At 36.6% G+C, this 25,604-nt stretch overlaps 1 protein-coding gene across 1 annotated transcript in view; it reads left to right on the top strand.

Moving 5' to 3' along the window:
- AIDA (axin interactor, dorsalization associated) overlaps positions 1 to 25,604 on the top strand; it is a 48,767-nt gene that overhangs the window by 1,473 nt on the left and 21,690 nt on the right. Inside the window, exons 2-6 of the mRNA XM_004013613.5 lie at positions 6,449 to 6,518; positions 14,600 to 14,653; positions 15,064 to 15,118; positions 20,970 to 21,033; positions 21,277 to 21,383. Coding sequence (XP_004013662.3) covers positions 6,449 to 6,518; positions 14,600 to 14,653; positions 15,064 to 15,118; positions 20,970 to 21,033; positions 21,277 to 21,383 — 350 coding nt within the window. The remainder of the gene's footprint in view (positions 1 to 6,448; positions 6,519 to 14,599; positions 14,654 to 15,063; positions 15,119 to 20,969; positions 21,034 to 21,276; positions 21,384 to 25,604) is intronic.

The raw sequence follows: 25,604 nt of genomic DNA, 5'->3' as shown, positions 1-25,604 counted from the left end.
AACCGTTTTGAAAATCTTTATTGAATTTGTTAAAATATTGCCTCTGTTCTGGTTTCTTGGCTGCCAGGCATGTGGGGGTCCAGCTCCCCAGTCAGGGATTGAACTGGCACCACCTGTATTGGAAGGCGGAAGTTTTAGCCACTGGACCAGAGAAATCCTGCATAGATGTTTTCTATCTCACCTTACTGACACTGAATTGCCTGCCATTTTTCAAAAGCCCTGAAAACCACCATGCTTTGGGCCATTTTGCCATGTGTGGTAACTTCTGGCTTTTGTTTCACACTTTCACTCGATTTCATTTACTCTTGCAACTGCTCAGTAAGAATATTATTATTCTCATTTTACAAGTGAGGAAACTGAAGCTCAGGTTAATGGAATTACCTGGAGTCACACAACTATAGTACCAAAGTCTGGGTGTTTTTTTTTTTTTTGTAAATTTCAAATCCAGTCTGCTCTTCTGTGTAGCGTTTAAGACATTTTGTTAAACAAATGTTTTGACACATAAGTGAATTGGAATTATTAGAAGACTTCCTTCATTACCAGAGAATGTATCCTTCCATTCTGTAGCCAATTAGTGAGCACCGGGCATCCTCATTCTATGTTAACTGAACTTGCAGAGCCTGAAATCTAAAGCTGCCTTTTACTTGTGATGGTGGGACCTCGGCAGCTGTTGGCACTCAGCAGCAGACCTTACAATGGAAAGTGAAGAATACCATGTCCAATTGAAGTTACAAAGGAAAATTGAATATGCAAGCTGTTTAGCTGGAATTTCTAAAAACATCTCAGTAAGGGAGTAATAGGCACAGACAAATCTATTGTTGAACCTCAGTGACTAACCTTGAATGTCATGATTCAAAGTAATTCTCAAATTATCATAAAAACCACCAATGTCAAATTTGAATAGAAATGTGTCGTAATTGGCTTAAACTTTGTAAACATACAGGCCACATATAAAATGAAGTTGAATTTAAAATTAATATACTCACAAATTTGAAGGCCAGATGTCTTTTTTATTTGAATTATCTGTGAGAAAAGCTGCTGAAAAAGAGATTTGAGAGCCACTAAATGATTTGAAAAAGAATGGACAGGATTTAGGTGCTGACTAGATACTGAGAGAAGGAGGAGGCGTCTGGGAGAACTGGCCTTTCTGATGGGGAAGCCAGCAGTATTTTTACAACCCTACAACATACAGGAGTGTGTTCATGGGATGTTGATGTTGAGGGAGGGAATAAGCATGTTTGTACTTATTGTAAGGTAAGAATATCACAGCTTGAACAGTTTCATCACTCAGCAAGTGAGAGCTAAGCATATAGACATGAATAACATTTGATCTCCACCCTCATAGTACTGAGTCTAATGGAGGATTTTAAAACAAATGGGTATTTCTGTCACAAAAGTATGAAAAGAGTAAGCGCTACCACTCTCCTTGCTGTTTCCTGAAGCCTGCTTCTGCCTTAGTCCATTTGTCCTCTTTCTGGAACACTCCCTGTTGTCTGTTCGGGTTGTTGGATCACCTCCTTCAGGTCTTTGTCCAAATATTGTCTTCCCTGTGAGACCCTCTCTGGCCACCCTATTTAAAACTGCCGGGTTAAAAGGGGGGGGGGGTGGACTGAATTGGGAGACAGATCGACATGTATAAACTGTTTAATACTGTGTATAGAATAGACAACTAATGAGAACCTACTGTAGAGCACAGGGAATTCTACTCAGTGCTCTGCAGTGACCTAAGTGGGAAGGAAATTCAAAAGAGAGGATATGTGTAGACATAACAGCTGATTCACTTTGCTGTACTTCATAAACTAGCTTAACATTGTAAAGCAAGTGTACTCCAATAGAAATTAATTAAACAAAATTGCTCGGTTAAGTCTGCTATCCACTCCCACTCCCTCTTACCTCAGTCTTGCAAATCCAACCCCCTAATCTCGGTTTTTTTCGTAGTATTTACTGCCATTTAAAATACAGTGTACTTTTTGTATTCGTTTGGTTTGTTGTCTCCCTCTCCACTTGGACATAAGCTCTTTGAGGACAGAAAATAGGAGGAGTTGTTTCTTTTGTTCTCTACTGTATGCTTAGTGTCCTGAGTAGTAGTAGGCTGCTGCTGCGTGTGTGTTAGTCTCAGTCGTGACCAACTCTGCAATCGCATGGACTGTACTCTACCAGGCTCCTCTGTGCATGGAATTCTCCAGGCAAGAATACTGGAGTGGGTTGCCATTTCCTTCTCTTATCTAGATATTATGTAATTGTTGTATTCTAGTGAATGGATTGATTCAGAGAGTATGCTGTGGAAGCATTGGGGAGTTGATGCCACGATACTATTGGAAAATCTAAACAAATTATGTCACAGCTAAAATTGCTCCCCCAAATATGCATGGTCAATTAGAAACAACTCTTATCTCACAGGTTATCTCTTTCAGCAGCCTGGGGGTGGGTACCTGCCCCCTAACTTAGGGTAGAGTGGTATGGACTCTCTTTTCCCTATTTCATAGAATCAGTCTTAAGGTATTGATCCAGTGCATGGATGCTCAATAAATATTTGTTAAATGAATGGCTGAGTTTGAAGATTGGATAATACCTATTAATCGTCTTTACTATGTCTGATATCTGCACCTCTCAAGTTGTGGTCCCAGATCTTTGCTGGTCTGCAAACTGTTACTGGTATGCAGTGAGATAAGTAAAGAAATTGGGATTTAAGATTTAGAAACTTAATTGCAGTTTGACATCTTCATGATAGTTTTTATTTTATTTTATTTTATTTTATAAAAGCACTAGGCTAGAACAGATTGGGGGGGAGCTCGTCCTTCACTCTAGTTTGAGAAGAACTGTCATAGATTGCTGTGGGGCTCTGTGGGTCACTTGTTTATGTTCGTTAAGTATATTTAAAACTTCCCCTTGAGAATAGTCCTGTATTAACTGTAGGTACCCTTGTAAACTGAGGTTATTCTCTAGAGAAGAACAGTTGGTAGGTTTCTCACCTTTACTAATAGAACGTCAACTCTTTTACCTGCTCTTCTGATACCTAGAGCATGTGGGTTTTTCCTCACTGGGCAGATTTATGTCTCATTTTGTCTTAAAATGGTGCAGTCGTTTATGGGTTTCGCTTTTTTGCCTAGGTTTTTAAAAAAGTTTTTAAAAATAACCTTATTGAGGTTTAATTTATCTATAGTGAAATTCACCATTTTACAATTCAGTGAATTTTTAGTAAATTTACCAAGTTGTACAACCATCACACTACAATCAAGTTTTATAGCATTTCATCACCCCACAAAGATCTCTCTGCACATTTGCAGTCATTCCATATTCCCGCTCTAGTACCAGGGAACTGTTAATCTACATTCTGTCTCTAAAGATGAAATGATCTTTTGTGGACATTTTATGTAAATTGAATCATATGATCTGTATGTGGCTTCTTTGATTTAGCATCCTATGTTTGAGTTTCATCCATGTTATTGCATGTATCATTCTTTTGTTCCTTGTTACTGATGAGTAACATTGTTTTGTATGGATATACCATATTTTGTGTATCCATTCACTAATCGATGGACATTTGAATTCTTTCTAGTTTTTTAATACTGCTGTGAACATTGACATGCAAGTCCTTGTGTGCATGTGTATTTTCATTCTTCTTAGGTAGATACTCACGGAGTGGAATTGCTGGCTCATGTGGTAAATTTATGTCTAATTTTAAAAAGGAAACTGCCAAATGGTTGATCAGACTGGGTGTACCATTTTATATTTCTACCACCAATATATGAGAGTTCTGTTTATCCACTTTGGCAGCATTTGTTATCATGTGTCTCTCTGATTATAGCCATTCTAGTGCGTAGATAGTGTATTTCACTGGTTTAATTTGCCTTTCTGTTAACAACTAATGATTCTGAGCATCTTTTCTTTGATGCTTATTTTCCTTGTAAATCTTGTTTGTAAAATGTCTTCAAACCTTTTGCCTATCTTTCAATTGAGTTGTCTTTTCCCTATTGAGTTAGAGGGTTTTTTGGTATATTCTGGATGTAAGTCCTTCATCAGTTAGGATCTATGATTTGCAAATATTTCCTAGAGTCTTTCTTCTGACAGTGACCTGCTTAGGTTAACAGTCACTATTGGGATATTGTGTGGGCGTGTGTGTGCGCGCTAAGTTGCATTAGTTGTGTCTGATTCTGGGTGACCCTGTGGACTGCAGCCCACCAGGCTCCTCTGTCCATGGGATTCTCCAAGCAAATGGAGCTAGTCAAATAAAGAAACTGCCACACTATAGCTGCCCTGAATTCAGGGATGTACAGTTGACATTGTTAAGTGTAGACTGTGATTCCTAAAGAGAACTATATGTAGATGGTAGACTAGCAAGAATTAGAAAGTAAATGAAGTACTGTATGGGACAAGTATGGCTTTGTCTATTTCTAATTATACTTCTGCTTAAAATCTGCAAAGAGTGGGTCTGGGAATGGCATTTTAGGAAAAATATTCTGGGATTTCCAGTTTGGGAGGAAAAGAAACAAATGGATGGAAACATTTTAAGTAACATAGTAGAACTATCCTGGTAAATGTTATGATTTCATGTAGGAGTTTCTTGGGTTATGATGAGAAGAATGTGGACCTTGCATTGACTGAACAGAGGTCATCAAGTGAACTTGATGCCTGATCTTTAAAGATACGATTACATGAAGTAGAACTTCCATCTAAGGCTTTTTGGAAACATGGTGAACTTCTTTTGCTGTGGCTTGGTAGGAAATCCAGCACATGCACCTCTTGTGTCCCTGCCTCCGTTCCCCACTTGGGATAGTATAGTATGCTTGGGAGTTGTAGTTTCAAATTCTTCAGCCAGTTATAAAATGTTTCACCAAAAAAGTCCTTTTGGTTCTTTGGTTCCCCCACCCCCTGCTGCCCCAAACATTTTAAAAATTAAAATAAATATCATATAACATGAGATTTATCACTGTGAGGTTGTACAATTTGGTAGATTTTAGTCTATTCATAGTGTTATGCCAGCATCACCACTATCTAATTCCAGAGCATTTCTATCACCCTCATAAGAAACCCTTTACCTGAAATGGGTCACTGCAAGTTCTCTCCTTTCCCAAGCCCCTGACAACCACTAAGCTGCTTTATATCTCTATGGATTTACCCATTCTGGATATTTCATGCAAATGGAATCAGGTAATACATGATTGTTTACATCTGACTTCTCTCATTTAGTGTAATGTTTCTAAGGTTCATCCATGTTGTAGAATGTATTAGAATTTTATTCTTTATGGTCAAATAATATTCCTTTGAATGTGTGTACCACATTTTGTTTAGCTGGGGAATTTGCACTTTTTGGCTATTGTGCAAAATGCTGCTGCTGTGAACATTTATGTACTCTGTGTGTGTGTGTGTGTGTGTGTGTGTGTGAACATGTTTTCTGTCCTCTTGGGAATATATATAGGATTTTGAAACTGCTGGGTTATATGGTAACTCTGAGTTTAACTTTTTGAGGAGCTGCCAAATTGTTTTCCACAATGACTGTACCATTTTACTTTCCTTACTTCAGTGTAAGGATTCTAGTTTCCACATCCTTGACAACACACATTGTAAGTTTTCCCCCCTCTTTTAAAAGTTATACCCATCCTGGTGGGTGTGTAGTGGTATCTCATTGTGGTTTTGATTTGTATTTCTCTAATGACTAATGATATTATATTCATGTGCTTATTGGCCACTTTTATATCTTCTTTGGAGAAAATGTCTGTCAGTCAAAGCCTTTACTCATTTTAAAATTTAGTTATTTGTCTTTTTATTGTTTAGCTGTAAGCATCACTCCTTTGGTTTTTGGTATCTCAGAAATAGCTCTGGATCTTTATTGTTGAGCTTAGACTTGTAACACAGATCTGTCCTTGAAAATTCATCCAAGACTAGCTGCTGTTTATAAGTATGATGATAACTGGACAAACGATTTCCATGTCTGATCGGTAGGGAATTTTCTTTATTTGCCTTGAAAGATATGTTCAAAAGTATAATTTGATAGAGTATCATCACTTTGTTACAGCTGTAATTTAAACTAGTCTTATCAGCAAATTAATGATAGACTGATAAAATATCTCTGGTCAGTACTATTATTGGTGTTCACTGGAAGTGTTTAAGCTGAATCTGGACAACTGCTGTTGGTTTATTGTAGAAGAAAATCATGTGTACTGAAGAAAGTTGAATTAGATGTCATTTGAAATTCTTTCCAGCTCTATGATTCTCTTTTTATGGTCTCGAGCTGAAATTTATCCCAGTGAAATGGTTTGAAAAGTATTGTATCTTATTTTCATTGTTACACGAAGTTAGATTCTAATGATAGTGTAGATTTATACTTTGAAAACAGAAGAAAAGTGTTATTGTACTTCACTGTTTTTTAAGATTTAAATTGTTTTACCTTCTACTTGAAATACTTTGCTGTCCTTGCCTTCTAAAGAATGTTTGTTTCTTCTTACAGATTAGCAAGACACCTACAAAAAGAGGCCCAAGCTCAACACAATAATTCTGAATTCACAGAAGAACAAAAGGTACCATAAAATAATCTCTAGATACATCAGATTCCAAGTGAAAAAGGGTCTGTCTTTTGAGTCCATTAAGCAAAAACAAACAACAAAAGCCATTATACTTAAGTACAAAGAATGATACTGATCATGCTTTGCTGATCATTAAGTAATCAGAGATACCAAATGATTTACCATGCAGTGAATTTCTTACTTAATGAATTTCTTTTCTCAGCCATTTAGACTTTAACTTTAGTGGAGACCATCCATTCTTTGGTTGGGAGGAGGGGGAACCAGAGACTGGAGTGAGATTGTGAGTAATTGCATCCCGCCTCTTAACTCTGAACTCCCTTAACTCTTTTTCCAGCTCCTCTCAAAACAGACAAAAACCAAACAAGCCACCACTGAAAAAAATTAGTTCAAGAAAAAATTTGGCATGAGTCCATCAACAAAATAAATGCATGAGGTTTCAAAATGTTTCAAGAGTATCCTTTCTCCTTGAATTAAAATTTTAATGTGTCAAATTGATTCCCTGTACTGCTAAAGACTGAAAAATGGGATATTTTAAGAAGCTTTACTTTAACAGAATGAGAAGAAATGGGAGGAAACAATCCATATTTTCTCCTAGTTCAAGGGGTCCAATATTAAGTCAGATTTTAATCTCACAGATAATGAAAAAAATTGATGTCAGTTTTCCTCTTATAAAGAAAAGACATTGTGAAAACTATGGCAACTTAATTTGCCTTTTTTCTTTTTTTCTTGATTTGCTTTTATCCTTTTTTTGTACAAGGAGTGGGAATGACTCTCTGAACACTTCTTAGGCTTGTACTCATTTGATTCTTCTTTATAAGAGTTTGAAAAGAAAAAAATCCCAAAGATTAGGGTCAGTCATATTTCTTACACAGGTTAGTATGTTTGCATTTAAAACTATTGAGAGTCTGTGTTATCTAATGTATCTTTATTTTGTATTTTGAAAAGAAATAGCACTTTAAAAATTTTAAAGTGTGGTTTTCTTTTTTCCTTAATAATTGCTAGTATCGCTGATAGATAGATGGCATTACCAACTCAATGGACATGAGTTTGAGTAAACTCTGGGAGTTGGTGATGGACAGGGAGGCCTGGTGTGCTGCAGTCCATGGGGTTGCAAAGAGTCGGACACGACTGAGCAACTGAACTGACTGATGATAGATTTAGGAGACTTAGGAGTTTAGCCCGGGAAAATAATTAGCTCAGAGGAAATATTTGGTTTGCAAAAGGAAAGGGAAAAGGACTATATGCTTTATCACATCCAAGATTTATGATATCTGTCTAGGAATGACTAGGATGTGATCGACTGACATCACAGAATTAAGGGTTGAACATCTACATTTTGAAACAATCTCAACTATCTGAATATGTAACTTTAACAGCTAACAATGCATGTTATGAGTATGGAATCAAAATGAAAGCTTTGGAAATTAAAAAGTTTGACAGCCATGTTTTAATCACCTGTTTCCCTTAAGTTACTTACATGCCTCATCTCCAAGCAGTATAGGATCTAATATGAACTCAAATATAAAGTGATTTGACCTAAAACATACTACAGTTTTTTTAAAATGTTATTAAGAAATGAGCTTTGGCATATGATGATGATTAGACTAATGAGACAAAATCAGCTTTTTTAAAATTTTCTTTAACTTCCTGAGGCTGAAGCTGGGTGTTTGATAATGCTGTCTGTTTAACTTATAGCTGTTTATAGTGGGTGCCCAGCTGCTCTCTTTTCAGCTTACACAGATCCACCCCCTCCATAAGGCCCAGGAGGAGCATGACCTAGAGGAATGAGCCTGAAATCTGAAGTGAGAAGACTTGGTCTTGAACCCTGGCTCTGTCTCTGGGCCTTAAATTCCTTGTGTATGAAATGAGGGATAAGATAACCCTAAATGATCTTGAAAACCATCTCTAAATCTTCAAATGACCTCTGCCTTTGAGGTAGTCTGCTCCTCCTCCTTTCCTGGAGACCTTATTTCTGAGGTATTTAGTATTTAAAAACCTGCCTAGGAGGCATATGTGGCTGCCGTTTGTGTCTCCAGAGAGAGCTTGTGCCTGCCTGCCTATTCCTTGGGCTTGGGAGAAGGACCCACCCCCACCCCCCATTACTCTGTACTACATTATGAATATAAGGCAAGTCATTACCTTTAAAAATGTAACTTTCCTTAAAAATACAGATAAAACATTCACAGTGGGCAAAAAAGGTCACTTTGACATACAGGCTTTATTTAATGTCACTTAAGGAAAAAGTTCCACAGTTTGTTGTGACTGTGTGGATCACAACAAACTGTGGAACATTCTGAAAGAGATGGGAATACCAGAACACCTGACCTGCCTTCTGAGAAATCTGTATGCAGGTCAAGAAGCAACCATTAGAACTGTACATGGAACAACAGACTGGTTCCAAATTGGGAAGAGAGTACATCAAGCCTTTATATTGTCACCCTGCTTATTTAACTTATATGCAAAGTACATCATGAGAAACGCTGGACTGGATGAAGCACAAGCTAGAATCAAGATTTCCGGGAGAAATATCAATAACCTCAGATACGCAGATGACACCAACCACCCTTACGGCAGAAAGTGAAGAGGAACTGAAGAGCCTCCTGATGAAGAGGAGAGTGAAAAAGTTGGCTTAAAACTCAGCATTCAAAAAACGAAGATCGGGGCATCCAGTCCCATCACCTCATGGCAAATAGATGGGGAAACAGTAGAAACAGTGGCAGACTTTCTTTTCTTGGGCTCCCAAATCACTGCAGATGGTGACTGCAGCTGTGAAATGAAGACACTTGCCCCTTGGAAGAAAAGCTATGACCAACCTAGGCAGCACATTAAAAAGCAGAGACATTACTTTGCTGACAAATGTCTGTTTGGTCAAAGGTGTGGTTTTTCCAATAGTCATGTATGAATGTGAGAGTTGTACTGTAAAGAAAGCTGAGCGCGGAAGAATTGATGCTTTTGAACTGTGGTGTTGGAGAAGACTGTTGAGAGTCCTTGGATTGCCAGGAGATCCAACCAGTGCATCCTAAAGGAAATCAATTCTGAATATTCATTGGAAGGACTGATGTTGAAACTGAAGCTTCCAATACTTTGGCTACCTGATGTGAAGAAATGTCTCATTGGAATAGACCCTGATGCTGGGAAAGATTGAAGGTCGGAGGAGAAGGGGACGACAGAGGATGAGATGGTTGGATGGCATCACCAACTTGATGGACAAGAGTTTGAGCAAGCTCTAGGAGTTGGTGATGAACAGGGAAGCCTGGCGTGCTGCAGTGCATACGGTTTCAGAGTTGGACATGACTGAGCGACTGAACTAACTGAAGGAAAAAATCAGAGACTCCAAGTTAAAAAATGATTAGAAAACAAAGATTTCCCAGACATTATCTGGAGAATATTGACTCAGAAGAATTGATAGATGTTATATCAACAGAGTTTGTGGCTTTCGGGCTTTCAACATGCTAATGTGTATGTTGGATTTTTAAAGAGTTTGGGTAATGGAGTATGTCTTAAATTTGTTTGCTTTTGAAAGCCTCCCTCCTCTTTTCTTTATAGTATTTCATTGGGTCTAAAGAACATGTTATGGGAAATTTTGAAACCGACTGTTAGGTCTGCAAAATTACTTGAATGCCAGACCTGGCATGTAAGCCGAAGGAGAAGAAACTCGATTGTGTTTCCTTAAAAGAGAAAAACGGAGAATGTTCCTTACATTAGTCTATGCAGAACTATTCTATATGTTTTCTATTTTGAATTATTCTCTTTGTGCTTTTACTATTTTGAATGTATTTGTAGCAGAGACAGATTTTAGAATTATGCCAACCATTCAACAATTTGTGGAACTTTAAAAGAAGATTTTTTTAAAAACCACCTTAAAGTACTTTATGAAACTTTTTACTGTTGCTGACAGTAAGATTTCAAAACTATTTGATGAATAAATGCTTTGTTAAATCTTAGATTATTGATATTTATTTGTATTAAGATGAGAGGAATTATTTTTTTAGAGAGAAACTTATATACTTCTCAGTATTTATTTTAAATGTGAAGAACTCTAAAGCCATACCACTGATCTCTCTTAACTTGATTAGTTGGTGGTAGAAAATCTTCATATGGATTTTCTATTCATAATCTCAAAGATTTCTGGTGGAAAATCAAGTTTATAATTCTTATTTGATCCTCCCTCATGATCAGTTGACTTAGCTTTCATTTCATTTCTTAATAGTTTTGTCATTATAACAACTGGGTTTAGTCGCCAAAAAATAGCTGCCAAAAGCTTTCATTCCATTAAATTCCCTACTTTGGTGTAGTAGATTTTCTCGTGTAAGTTTCTGGACAGAATAGAACATCCTGTCTCATGATGCTTAGAAAGTTTTTCCCTGTTTTGAATCAGATGAGTGGTGATGAGAATTCCAGCACTATATGCTTGTTTTATATTTTATAGGTCTCCCTTTCCACTGCCTCCTCCCTCACTTCCTTTCTTCTCTGCCTCCCCCCAGCTAGAGGATAGATGATGGGCTGTCTAAATCTAAAAAATTGTCTGGATTGAGACTATGCTCTTTTAACTCTTTGTATTTTTGTAAACTATTTTTTCCTTAATATGTTTTGGCAAAATTACTGTAGTTCTTTAATTGTTAACTGCTTTTTTCCTTTAGTAGCTCTTTTGGAGTTAACCATTCCCCTAGCTAATGATAAAGTAAAACAGCCAGTATTCTGAAAATGACATTTTCCACCTATATACCTTGTTAGACATATGCAATTAATTTGAATGAAATGCTAATTATTTAAATCTTTCTAAGATTAAGTTCACTTACCTTGAATGCTTAGTCTTAATGTATATTAGTCAGGATTTATGTTATGTGCTTCTTAATAATTTTTCTGAACTGTTTCTTTCTAAGAAAGGTAGAATAATGACAGTAGCAAGCTACTTGATTTTGACGTCAATAAATGCTACTTTTTAAAAGTCATTGCTGTGGCTGAAAAATGATAGTGTTTCACTCTTTTTTTAATACTGATGTTGGGTGTGGTCCCTTAAAATAGTTATGAATAATGCCTATTGGTATTTTGCCATAGTTTCAATAGACTGTAAAAAACTGTTGCTGCTTCTTAACTTGAAGAAATGTTTACATTTAAAATAGGTTATTAGTGGACTTACAGTTGTTAAACTAGAATATATTTTACCTGAAATGTTAAAAACATCAAATCAAATGGATTGTATAGTAAAGAAGGAAAAGGAGTTAACTAATGTTTTAAAGACTTACTCACTGATGCATGTCCCTTAATACAGCCAGCCCTTTTTCAAAACCATTTTTTTAAAAGAACGTAAGTGTGACCAAATGGTATTAAAATAAGTGTATTGCTTTGTTGTATATATTGCTATTGTATTGAAGACATTGATGTCCGGGACAAGTTGCTTAACCTCTCTTCGGTTTTCACATCTTATAGATGTGAAATGGTTGTATCTCATGCATAGGATTGTAGTCAGGATTCAATGAATTAATGTGGGTAAATCAACTAGGAGAATCTGACACTTCGTAAGTGCTCAATAGGTTTTAGCCATTACTAACTATATTAAAGTCATTTGCTAGTTTTGTCAGATTTGAGTGGTTCATATGAACACCACTGATTTAGTGATATTAGATTTTATATAAAAAAGATTGTTGCTGACTCCCCTACAACAGCTCTTTCAGAGGGTAAATAAATCTGTATCTTGAATCCTTTTACAGCAATTATATTAAATATAATATTTAAATATAAAATTTCAGAATAAAATTTGACATTTTCTAAACTCACATTAACATTAAAGGAAATTTTAAAGATTGTGGAAACAGTTAAATATTGTTACTAGTTCCTTGGCCAAGAGTCATATCTTTTGAGTAGTAGTTTATTTACTTTTGAAAATTGTTTTACTGATATGTACTTGATTTACAGTGTTGTGTTAGCTTCTGGTGCACAGCTGAGTGATTCGGTTATACATATATATACATGTTCTTTTTTGTTTTCTTTTCCATTATGGTTTATTGTATGATAGTGAATACAGTTCCTTGTGCTATACAGTAGGGCTTTATTGTTTATTATAGTACTTTCTGTCTGCTAATCCATGCTCCTAATTTATCGCTTCCCCTTTCCCTTTTGGTAACCATCAGTTTGTTTTCTTTGTCTGTGAGTCTGCTTCTGTTTTATAAATAAGTTCATTTCTGTCATATTTTAGATTCCACATGCAAGTGATATCATATGGTATTTGCTTTTCTCTTCTGACTTACTTCACTTGGTATGATAATCTCTAGGTCTATCCATGTTGCTGCAAATGGCATTTCATTCTTTTTTATGGCTGAGTAGTATTCCTCTGTGTGTGTGTGTGTGTGTGTGTGTGTGTGTGTGTGTGTGTGTGTATGTATGTGTGTGTATTCTTTTTTTATCCATTCATTGTCAGTGGACATTTATTTACCTTACTTCATGTCTTGGCTATTATAAATAGTGCTGCTATGAACATTGAGGTGCATGTGTCTTTTCAAATTATAGTTTTCTCTAGATATGTGTTCAGGGGTGGGATTGCTGGATCATATGGCAACCCTATTTTTAGTTTTTTAAGGTACCTCTGTGCTGTTTTCCATAGTGGCTGCACCGATTTACATTCCCGCTTGCAGTATAAGAGGGTTCCCTTTTCTCCGTACCCTCTCTAGCATTTGTTATTTGTAGACGTAGTGTTTTATTTTGTGAATTGCTATCCCAGCTATATAATGGCTGTATGATAATCGCCTAGCACTCACTAGCCTGAGTGCCAGATACCAGGACAATACTTGTTACTCCTCTTTGCTCCTCATTTATCTCCTAAAGAAAATTGGCATAAGAGGAAACCACCAAATCTAATTGACTGAACTTTTGCAGGTCATCAGTATGTGTAGAAAAATATCACTTTCCCCCAGAATATTGTATTGTGAAGGCATTGCACAGAAAGTTAAGAAATATCTTTTTTTAGAAAGATTTCAAAGTCTTGCTTGTCATATTTAGCTGCCTGCTCTTGTGCATATTTGTGTTTTGGGTCTCCTCCTTTTCAATTCAACCCTAATCATTCATGTTCTTTTTCTGACTGCTGATTACCTGGACAGTTGAAATAGCCTGATCTAATCTTTAGTCTTTGCCCTTCTCTCCTTTACTCTAGGGACACTGTTACCACAACAGTTTTCTTAAAGGGCAAATCTGACAGTCATTCTTCTGTCCAAAAACTATCTGTGTAATTTATTGCTAAGGTAATAACAGATTCATTCCTCAGCTAGTCATAGAAGGTCCCCTTCATAATAACCCCTCCCTCTGCAATCCACACACATTTCACATTTCAAACCTATTTCCCTATTTTCAGTTTGGGACTTTAGACAACTGAACTATGACGTTTTTCCAAGTTCTTTAGTTTTAGAAATCCTCCCAGTCACTGGGGCTTGATCCCTAATTTTGATTCCTGTCCTATTTCTTCAGGGCATATTAGCATTTACTTTGCTGACACCTGTAAACCAAGTTCCTCTGTTTTATGTTACAGTGATTTTGTATGTGTTTTATATGTTTAATAGAAACATGAGCTTATTAAAGGCAAGGACTATGCCCTGTCATTTATATCTATTTGATAACTCAGATCTGACTATAAAGTTTGCCACCATTTATCACAAGTATTGATTTTGCTTAGCATTGCTGATATATTTAATTGAACAAGTTAAGATTGGACTTCAGTCAAAATTAAATTATACCATTGTGCTAACTTTCAGATATTTTTGATTTTAAGTCTTTTAGTTAATATCAGACCTTATGGAGAAGAAGAGAAGGCAAAGCTTGGAGAGATGTTTGAAGTCCTTTTCATTGCCCTTTAAATCATATAGAAAGCTATCATCAAAGCAAATGATTTAAAATTGGTTGTGGCACATTAGACCAACCAATGGTCTAATGGTCTCATCTCTAGTGTTTGCAAAATGCTAAAAAGAAATAAAATTTAACCTAACTTTTAAAATCATAAATCACTTATCAATAAAATATGAACTCGATTTTTGGCAACTAACGGTTATAATGTATTTGGTATTTATAACTTTTTCTTTTTCCTGCAGAAAACCATAGGCAAAATTGCAACATGCTTGGAATTACGAAGTGCAGCTTTACAGGTAAATAGATTCCCTCCCTCTCAACTTCTTAATATAAGGAAAAGGAATTAGTATGAACTATTGATAAAATGTTAGGCATTCATGTCAAAAGCAGTATAGTCTCAAAAGGATTTTTTAACAATAAGAATTCATGAATTAAACTCCTATTAAAAGATCTATTAGTTCATGTTATATAAACTGTAAAAATAAAAGATATGGCTTCAATTTTTTTCTTCAATATCTTTAGTCAGAATGTTCCCAAAAAACAAAAACTAATTTGGAATTAAAAAAAATTTTTTTAACCTTGAAAGCAAGAGATGGAGTCTTTTATTTTGGCTACTTTTTGAATATTTTGTTAGCCATAATAAAAGGCATCAGGTGCAGTGAAGTCTTTGTATTAAAAATATGTAATTTGCATATTTTAAATTCAGTCCACACAGTCCCAGGAAGAATTTAAACTGGAAGATCTGAAGAAGCTAGAACCAAGTAAGCTTTATTTCATATTTTTTATTGATACTGCTTTAGAAAAATGTTTACACTATTATGGATATTAAGATTATTTAGCAGAGATGCTAGTTTGAGTCTTTTCTGTTACTATCTAATCCTATGTAATTTTTTGTGCTTTTGTAATTCCTGTAGTATTTTTAGTAATTATTGTCTGGTTCACCTTGTGTGCTCAGTCATGTCTGACTCTTTGCAACCCCATGGACTGTAACCTACCAGACTCCCCTGTCCATGGAGTTTTCCACACAAGAATACTGGAGTGGGTTGCCATTTCCTATTCCAAGGTATCTTCCCAAACAAGGGATCAAAACTGTATCTCCTGCATTGGCAGGCGGATTCATTACCACTGCTACCTGGGAAGCCCTCTCACCTTCATTACAGAATGAAAAATTATTTGACTCTATGTTGTACCTCACCTATCTGTTTTAGCCTTTGTTTTATTCAGTGTAATAAGACTACTATTTACTAAAGTAATAATAAAATTACTTTAGTAAACATTTACAGTAGATTCTACTGAGAAGTATAAAGTTATAGTCATTGATGCCTATTTATACTGAATGTCAGTGAAAACTGCAGTCCAGCCAGCTGTTTAAACTGCTTTATAAAATATTTCTTTATTGTCCTCATTTTCCTTCCTAAACGTTTCTTTTTTATTTTTAAGTAAACAATTCCTTCAAATATTTTGGTGGTTAGGATGTGCTAGATGAAGCTTTTTTGCTGGTTCAAATGAATGTTCTCTTAGAGGAAATGTTTGAAATATAGGCAAGGGCACAAGTATTAAATATCACCACAGTCAATTTTAGGACATTTTTTATCACCCCGTAAAGAAACCCTGTATCCATTAGCATTCACTCATTCCTCTCTGGCTTCCCCTGATTCCCAGCCCGAGGCAACCACTAATCTACTTTTTGTCTCTATAAATTTGCCTGTTCTGAACGTTTCACATAAATGTGATCATAGAATAATTGGTCTCTTCTAAGTGCCTACATATAAGATTATTTTAAGAAAAACACATTTGTGCTCACTCAGGCATGTCCGATTCTTGTAACCTCCATGGACTGTAGCCCGTCAGGCTCCTCTGTCCATGGAATTTTTTAGGCAAGAATACTGGAGTTGGTTGCCATTACCTCCTCCAGTGAATCTTCCCAACCCAGGCATCGAACCCACATCTCTTGTGTCTCCTGCATTGGCAGGTGGGTTCTTTTAAAAAAAGATTTCAGCTGCATTGAGGATACCTGAGTTATATTATATTTCTGAAGAAAATTAGAAATGTTCAATTTTAAATGATAAGAATAATTAGGATTTGGGATCCTCATTTAGTAACTATTTTCCATCTCTTTTCAGTTTGTTTCCAAATAAAACTTAAGAATATGTAGGTTCACTGTAAAGACTGTAAACACTTAAAATCAGATGTTTATTATCTCCTTCCATGGACACACTCAATTTTTCTTTCTGTTACCTCATAGACTCTCTTGTTGGTAATAATGATCACCATTTTTCAGAGTAGCAGGAATGTGCCAAACACTCAGATAAATAGACTAAACCACATTTTACTGACACTTGCCCATGATTTTACAGCTTGTAAATGCTCAAACTGGGTTGTGTTTGAAGTGATCTCAAAGCCTACATTCCTACCCTTACGCTCTGTTATTAATACTTGTAATTGTGCAATGTTGACATCAGTCCTTGGTATCATGATTCTTCAGGTCAGACTCCTGAGAGATTATTGACCCATGTATTTGTAGAAGATTGAGCTGAAATCTACATTTGTTTTCTGATTTGTTTGTGTATAAGATTTGGGGTGGGAATAGAGAGGAAAGAGTGTAATTTGGATTCGTTTTTAAATTATATTTTGATTTTATATAAAGTTTCTCATTTGGACTTCTCCCTTCCTGGTACTTTAGATGATTTTAATTTGCTTCTTGCCTCTTGAACTTAAATGTGTATGTTGTATCTCAGTAGGCTATGCCCTGTAATCAAGCTTGAATTTATAAAATCTAGGCGCTTGTTTTGAGTTAACTATTTTATCAGAATTAAACATTTTCAATAAATTGGTATTTGACTATATTTCAGATTAAGTGTTCTTAGTTAACCTGGCCTCTGCCTCTTCTAATAATGTAAGGAAGGGAAAATTAACAAATGAGTGTATCTTTCAACTTGTTGATCTTAGTTGGTTTATTTTGCTAATGTATTTTTCCTTCAAGATTTTTAAAATCTCTGTAATCCTATCTGAAATTCACACTGAAGCTAAGATCCTGAATGTAATAGTTAATTTAATTTTCTTATGTTAATCCTTAGTAATACACTACTTCTTACTCAAACATATCCCTTTATGACCACCCCATAAACTGTAAAATTCCCTTCCATTAATTAAACTTTCAAGGCCCCAGAGAAATCCCACCTTGCCCTGAAAGCTTTCTCTTCTCTCGTTAGCAGTAATTAGACTCTGTCTCATGTTCTTTATAGGAGCACTTTTTATAGCCACTGTCATAGTCTGCCCGGTACTATTCTCACTAATATTTATTTTTTTTCTCAAGAATATTGTGAATAACCTTTGTATTTTCCTCACAGAGCCTCATTCAGTGCTTTGCCTATAGTGTGAACTTGGCAAATTTTTTAACTGAATAGAGTTAAATGTCTACAGGGAATTGTTTCCCATAATTTAAAATAAACTTTCGGATGGGAAGCACTTGCTCATTTTTCCTACCACAAAAATGAAAATTAGCTACAAAGAAAAAAAAAAGAAATACATTTGGGGCGTGTGTGTGTGATTTTTAATGTCAGATTCAAGAGGGTGGCAGGCCATGCTCCATGAGAGTAGGCTAGGAGTGCTGAGTGCTCACCAGTAGAGGGTATACCATCAAGTCAGCATTCAGTGGGCCTGTGTGCACTATTCCTACTGAATGAACCAGTTAGTCCCCAATCGTGGTGGACTCCACATTCATGATCACCCCTTCCAGGAAATTATAAACTAGCTTCTCCTCTTCTCTACAACCTCCAAAAATATCAAGATTCATATTAGAAGAAAAATCCTATGTTAAGTTTATGTGGAATCTTATTTTAAAAGGACATTAGAATCGCTGTTATTCCCCAGTTGGTGAAAATGGAAAGCCATCCTGCAATTACAGAAAGCAAGAAAGGTGGTGTTATTTTTCTTTCAAAATTATTCATACAAGTTAAATATCTGATATACTCTATACTTGCAAATATAAAATAAAGAAGAAGCTATTATGCCAAAACAGACATTTCCTTTTCAAAACTTTGATACCTAAGGAAAGAAAATACTGTTTAATTCTTCTATTATAATACAAATTCAGGATATTCTTAGTAAGTAATGTGATTTTCAGCTATTTCATTGATGTTTTGTTTACATTTTAAGCGTTGACTTTTTCCTTTTCACTATTAAAATGTGGTCATTGCTGATATAAATATGCGTAATCTTGACACCCATTTCCCATTCTCAGCATCTAGAACAATACTGTGTGATTATTTGATATTTGAGTTGAATGAATAGTTTACTCACAGTAACAGTCATGCACCAAGTTTAGAGGTGACATTCTTAAAATTTGAAAAATAGTCCTTCTTAGATCTAAAATAATAGGATTCTAGTCAGTCAGATAGGGAGAACTATGGACAGAATAAAATACCATATAATAATGTAGACTTTACTGTAAGTGTTCCTGTGCAGTGTCATGTTATGTTATTTAATGTAATTCTCTCAACAATCTGTGAAGAAAGGTAGACTGTGATTTTGGAGCTGGGGAAGCTGAGATTCAGAGTTACATGAATAGTTACATGAATGCGCAAGTCATTAACATCATGGGAGGGCTAAGATCTGATTCAGATCTTTCGCCACCTGCCCTTTGCTTATCAGACTTCAGCTTTGTGGTCCTCTCCATTCCTTGAACAAACTCCTGCTGCAGAGCCTTTGTTGTTGCTCTGGCCTGTTCTCTTAATACGTGGAGAGCCCTTGCCCAAAGCTGCTTGTGGACATTTCTTCTCATCCAGGTCATGGCTCCAATGTCTTCTAATAATTCAGGTTTGAGCGGCGTACCCTGTTCACTTCAGCTGAAGTAATCCCTCTACTCCACTTACACAAGCATCCTCTGGGTCCTTCAGCCACAGTCTTAACATCACTGTGTTCATTTTGTGGCTTGTTATTGTCTGCTTATCCCCTGGAGAAGGAACTGGCAACCCACTCCAGTATTCTTGCCTAGAGAATCCCCATGGACAGAGGAGGCTGGCAGGCTATAGTCCACGGGGTCACAGGAGTCGGACACGAGTTACCGACTAAACCACCACCATTGTCTGCTTTTCCTGGCTAGGGTCTAAGACCCGTTTGAAGGTGAGAACACTGTCTCTATCACTGCCATATCTTAGCACTTCTTGTTGAGAAGAAGAAAGAAAGAAGAAGGAGGGTAGGAGTTGGAAGGAGAGAGAAAATAAGAATGAGTGAAAATATAGACACAAGTCTCAGACTTCTCCGCCTGAAGGGCTTAGTAGGAGTGCATATATTAGAAGAAGTATGATAAACACATTTGACTCCTGTGGGAGTAAGGCATGTAATTGCAACCTGTACTCAGGGATTTCCTTTTTGAGGATGACAACATCCATACCTGTTTCAGCTCTAAACTGCAAGAGTCCAAAATTAGAATGAATAAGTTGAGTATAAACTCACAGAAACATTTTGGATTGTACAGTTAATGCCATTACCTTCATATAACTGCAGGTAGATACTGGCAATCCATAAGACCAGATGTGAAGCACCTCTCCAAATGTAGGTAGAATTGTAGAGCATCTCTTTTTAAGTTTCCTTGCCTGGATATAATCACTGACCGCAGCCATAATACAGGAGGTTGTAATACAAGAGATTGTTTGAAGACTTCTCTTGAGGATAAATCCCTCTTTGTGTTTGTGTGTGCATATATATGGAGAAGGAAATGGCAACCCACTCCAGTTTTCTTGCCTGGAGAATCCCATGAACAGAGAAGCCTGGCAGGCTACAGTATCCCTGGGGTCACAAAGAGTCAGACATGACTGAGCATGCATGAGCCTGTATGTAAGCATATATGTACATATATGTATGTATACATTACATACGCATAATAAACTATGGTAAAGGTATATGAGAATTATAACCTCACTACTATAAACTTGAGCAGTTTTGTGGAGTTGAGGGGAAGACTAATCAAGACATAGAATAAGATAGGCTCATATCCCTCTCATTGGTCATCTTTGACACCAGTCTTTTAATTAAAGTACTCCAGGGAGGAGTTATTGTCTTTCTCAGGTGCCCCATGTCTCACCTTGGATTTTGTATAGAGAACTATTTTGGAGTTCATTTTCCATAAGCGCTCTTGAGACTCTGGAAGTTACCTTCCTTGGAGTTCTAACAGTACTCTGAAATTACTGGTGCTTGGAGTGTGGATATTTTCATTTTGCTAAAATATTCAATGGACAAGTGCATTGTGGCTTTGGTTGATAAGACTGGGAATTTTTAAAGTATTAACAGACACCCCAGTGGCTCAGCGGTAAAGAATCTGCCTGCGATGCAGGAGACACGGGTTCGATCCCTGGGTCTGGAAGATCCTCTGGAAGAAGAAATGGCAGCCCACTTCAGTATTCTTGCTTGGGAAAACCCATGGACAGAGGAGCCTGGTGGGCTGTGGTCCATGAGGTCACAAAGAATCAGACATGAATGAGCGATTGAAGACACACACACACGTATACATACATATTAATAGGCATGATAAAATTGACTAAAATCAGTCACAATAAATTTTTTAATTCTGATTCATGACATAATTCATGTGTCTTTCTCTTTTTATTCTAGTCCTAAAGAATATTCTTACATATAATAAAGAATTCCCATTTGATGTTCAGCCTGTCCCTTTAAGGTAAAATAAATTAGCACTAGTATTTGTCTTCTTATTTTATCATCTTATTTTATACCTATTTTTCAGATATTTCTGGATGTATCATATCAATGTTGGTATCATTGATATCATTAATCCAACATATTAGCATTTTATGACAGCATTTTTTATATCACATTTTACCTGGGAAATAAGTAGCTATTCGGCTTCTCTTGTATATTTGGTTTTGTAGCTCACTGTTTTTTTCTGTCCTTTTGCGTGTAGAAGAATTTTAGCACCTGGTGAAGAAGAAAATTTGGAATTTGAAGAAGATGAAGAAGAGGGTGGTGCTGGAGCAGGATCTCCTGATTCCTTTCCTGCCAGAGTTCCCGGTAAGTATCAGTTGTTGAAAATATCCATGGCTTAATTCATAGTCAAAGTTTTTGGAACTTACTTTCGTGTTTGCTAATGGGAGTAAAACCTCTCCAGGGTGCATGTCCATTTTAGGCAAAACTTTATGGTCATGTTACAGGCAGTAACTTTTATAGGTATAGCCTGGAATTATTTTACTATCTGTGTTGGCATCCCAAAGGGCACCCTCAGGTTCCGAGTTCACTAGGGGGACTCACTCAGCATGTTGCTGTAACTCACAGCTGTGCTTTATCCCAGAAAAAGAATTACAGGCACAAAATCAGCCAAGGGAAAATGTATGTGAGCGAAGTCCAGAGGAAACCAGGTACAAGCCTCCAGGAGTCCTCTCCCAGTGGAGCCACACAGCTTGTACTTGATTCCTCTAGTGGCAAATTCTAATGACACACGTGAAGTGTCCCTTGAAGTGGGAAGCACATAAGAGACTCTATGCCCAGAGCCGTCACGTAGACACCTTCTGCCTAGCACTGACCAAAATTCCAGACTCCCAGAAGGAAAGCAGATAATTCAGCATAAACCATATTGTTTGTAAAAAGAAGGTAGGCACAGTGACCGTTCTTATCAGGGGCAGTAGCAACCCTCCCAATATCCAGACTCCCAGATGCTAGTCAGGGGCTGCCCTTGTAGTCAGGCCTTTCTACGAGTGACCGTCTCAGACCTGCTGTGTTGACTCTTTTTCGGTTCACTATCAAATTTGGTCATTAAAACTGGACCCAGGGAGAATGGCTACTGAGCAAATGCCTTTTTCTTCCAATCTGTTTTAAAGAAAGCAAATAGTGGTGAGGCTTTTTATTTACAGCTGATCTTCCCTGCCTGTCAGTAACCTAAGCAGGCACGCTGGATAAATTTCTTTCTGTTCTGTTCTTACACAGCACACAGTTTTCATGTCTGGTCAGTTAGTTCACTTTAGTGTAATATGCAGATATATTGTGATGTATTTTAGAATAGACTTCAAAAGCTTTAAAATACAGCTAGATACAACTTCTGTGTTATCCTGATAACTTTCTTGGTAACAAAAGTACAGGCAGACCTTGGTAATACTACAGGTTTAGTTCCAGATGACAATAAAGTGAGTATTGCAAGAAAGTGAGTCACACGAATTTTTTGGTTTCCCAGTGCATGTAAAAGTTACATATACAGTAGTCTGTTAAGCGTGTGATAAGCATTATGTCTAAAAAAAATTTTTGTATTTCATTATATATATATTTTTATTGAAGTATAGTTGATTTACAGTGCTTCAAGTACACAGCAAGGTGATGCACGTATATTATTTTTCAGATTATTTTCCATTATAGGGTATTATAAGATATTGACTCTAGTTCCCTGTGCTATAAAAAAATACTTTATTGCTAAAAAATGCTAACCATCATCTGAGGCTTTAGCTAGTCATAATCTTGCTGTTAGAGGGTCTTGCGTTGATGGCTGCTGACATCAGGGTGCTGGTTGCTGAAGGTTGGAGCAGCTGTGACAACTTAAACTAAGACAGCAGTGAAGTTTGCCACCTAGATTGACTCTTCTTTCACAGTTTCTCTGTAGCATGCAGTGCTGTTTAATAGCATTTCACCCATCGTAGAACTTCTTTCAAAATCAGAGTCAATTCTCTAGTCTTGCCACTGTTTATCCACTAGCTCTGCATAACATTCTAAATTTTTTGTTGTCATTTTAATAGTCTTCATGGCATCCTTACCAGGAGTAGATTCCATCTTGAGAAAACATTTTCTTTGTTCATCTATACAAAGCAGTTCCTCATCTGTTAAAGTTTTGGGAAATTGGAACAATCCAGTCACATCTTCAGGGTCCGCATCTTATTCTAGTTCTCTTGTTATTTCCACTACATCTGCAATTAACAACAGTAACATCCGAGATCACAGGTCATCAGTCACTGTGAAAAATATAAAAGTAATGAAAAAGTATGAAATATTGCAAGAATTATCAAAATGTGACACCGAGCCAGGAGGTGAACAAATGCTGTTAGAAAAATGGCACCAGTAGACTTGCTTGAGACAGAAAAGAAAGAAAGTGTGCTCAGTCGTGTCCGACTCTTTGCGACCCCATGGACTGTAGCCTACCAGGCTCCTCTGTCCATGGGATTCTCCAGGCAGTAGTACTGGAGTGGATTGCCATTTCCTTCTCCAGGGGATCTTTCCGACCCAGGGATTGAACCCTGGTTTCCCACATTGTAGACAGATGCTTTACCGCCTGAGCCACCAGGGAAGCACAGGGTTGCTTGACACAGGGTTACCACAAATGTTCAGTTTGTAAAAAATACAATATCTGTGAAGTGCAATAAAGTAACATAAGAATAATAGTAATATTTCAGTGTTTATTATGCCCCTTGGGGTGGAGGCGTTATGGGGTATATAGGTTCAAACCAACAGACACTGGGCTTGAGTCTAATCTTAGAACATTACTAGTTGCACCTATTCTGTTTCTTTCTTTTTTTTAATTTCATTTTTATTATTTGTTTATTTGGCTGTGTAGGGTCGTAGTTGCAGCATGCAGGATCTTTAGCTGTGGCATGCAAACTCTTGGTTTTGCCATGTGAACTCTTGGTTGTGGCATATGGAGTCTAGTTCCCTGACCAGGGATCAAACCTGCCCCCCTACCCGACCCCGCACTGGGACAGAGGAGGCTTAAATACTAGCCCACCAGAGAAGTCCTGATGCACCTGTTCTTAAGCCAGTCTGAACTTCAGTGTCTCTTCCATTCATAAAATGAGTTGATAATCATGCCTACCTCAAAAGGTTCCTGTGAAGATTAAATAAGGTACTGCCTATGAAGCTTTTAGCCCAGTCCCTGTCATATGCTGAATATTAGTGAGGTGGTTATTTTCATCATCATCACCTTTCAATGGAGGTAACAATACTGCAGTATAGGATTACTGGGAAAATGACTGTCGATGGTAGCTATTATTGTTAATAATGTGTCTTTCAGTATATAAGGGCATTATTCCTAATATACCTTACTTTATGAAGAGAGATGTATTTTTCTTGCTTTTGTTATATGTAGAAAATGTCAAAATTGCTGAGATTGTGAGAGAAATTTTCTTGCTGTTTTACTTAACTAAACAGTTGTAATTCTGTTTTCAACCCATGTATTGTAATTGCTAAAGCTTCCACTACTATAAATTTCTATCTGATTTGGTTGTCCACATATTTGTTATACAGACAGATCAAGATTTTTATGGGTTTCAGATTGCTGAGTTGAAAGAAACTTTTACCATAAATTAAATCCATTTGCTATGTAAGATTAAACCTAAACTTAATAGATTTTTGTATTTTGATAATAGTATTGTGATAATTCATTTTAAAGGTAGAGAAAGCTTGCTGAATCCTAGTCTCTGAATTTCTTTTTCAAAAAAGTACATGTAGTTTAATTAACTGTATTTAGTTTGGGATCATTATTTGTTCTGGGCCTATGTGTTAGTGTCAGTTGCCCAGTAGTGTCCGACTCCTTGTGACCCCATGGCTTGTAGCCTCTGTCCATGGAATTCTCCAAGCAGGAATACTGGAGTGGGTAACAATTCCCTTCTCCAGGGGATCTTCCTGACCCAGGGATTGAACCTGGGTCTCCCACATTGCAGGCAGCTTTTGTATCATCTGAGCCATAAGTGTCATTAAAAAATAACTTTTAAAATAATATTCATTGACGTAGCAAGGTGGCATTTAACTTTTTACTTAACTGGAAAGCAGGAAACATTTTCCTTTCCCTGTTACACTGAGAGAATCCAAGATTTCAGTGATGCCCGGGCTGTGTCTGCATTTTGGTGGCAAGATGGTTCTAGAAATTGTTGTGATTTTTCTCTTTTTATTTATTATCTTTGTTTGTATATAATTCATTGAATTATAAGTTTCTTGTGATTTGTTTAAAAAGTCGAGTCTATGAGATTCTATTTATATATACAGAATTCACCCTTTTTAGTGTGCAATTTATGCTTGTTGATAAATATATACAGTTGTGTTAACCAACACTGCTGTGAGGCTAAAGAGGAATAAGGAATGGTATGTAGATTTGTGACCCAGAATAGTTTTTTCTCATTTCAAATGGAAAGTGACTTTTTAACCAACCTTTGATTGGGGTAGGTGGGGAGTAGGGGGTAGGTATTATCTTTCTTTTTAATATTAATCTCTTTCCTTTTCAAAAATTTAAAAATTCATATGGAAAACATAAATTTTTGTTAAATA

Source organism: Ovis aries, chromosome 12, assembly GCF_016772045.2.
Source record: "Ovis aries strain OAR_USU_Benz2616 breed Rambouillet chromosome 12, ARS-UI_Ramb_v3.0, whole genome shotgun sequence".
NCBI classification, from domain to species: Eukaryota; Metazoa; Chordata; class Mammalia; order Artiodactyla; family Bovidae; genus Ovis; species Ovis aries.
The sequence above is the reverse complement of the archived record's forward strand: the minus strand, read 5'-3'. Positions and strand labels throughout refer to the sequence as shown.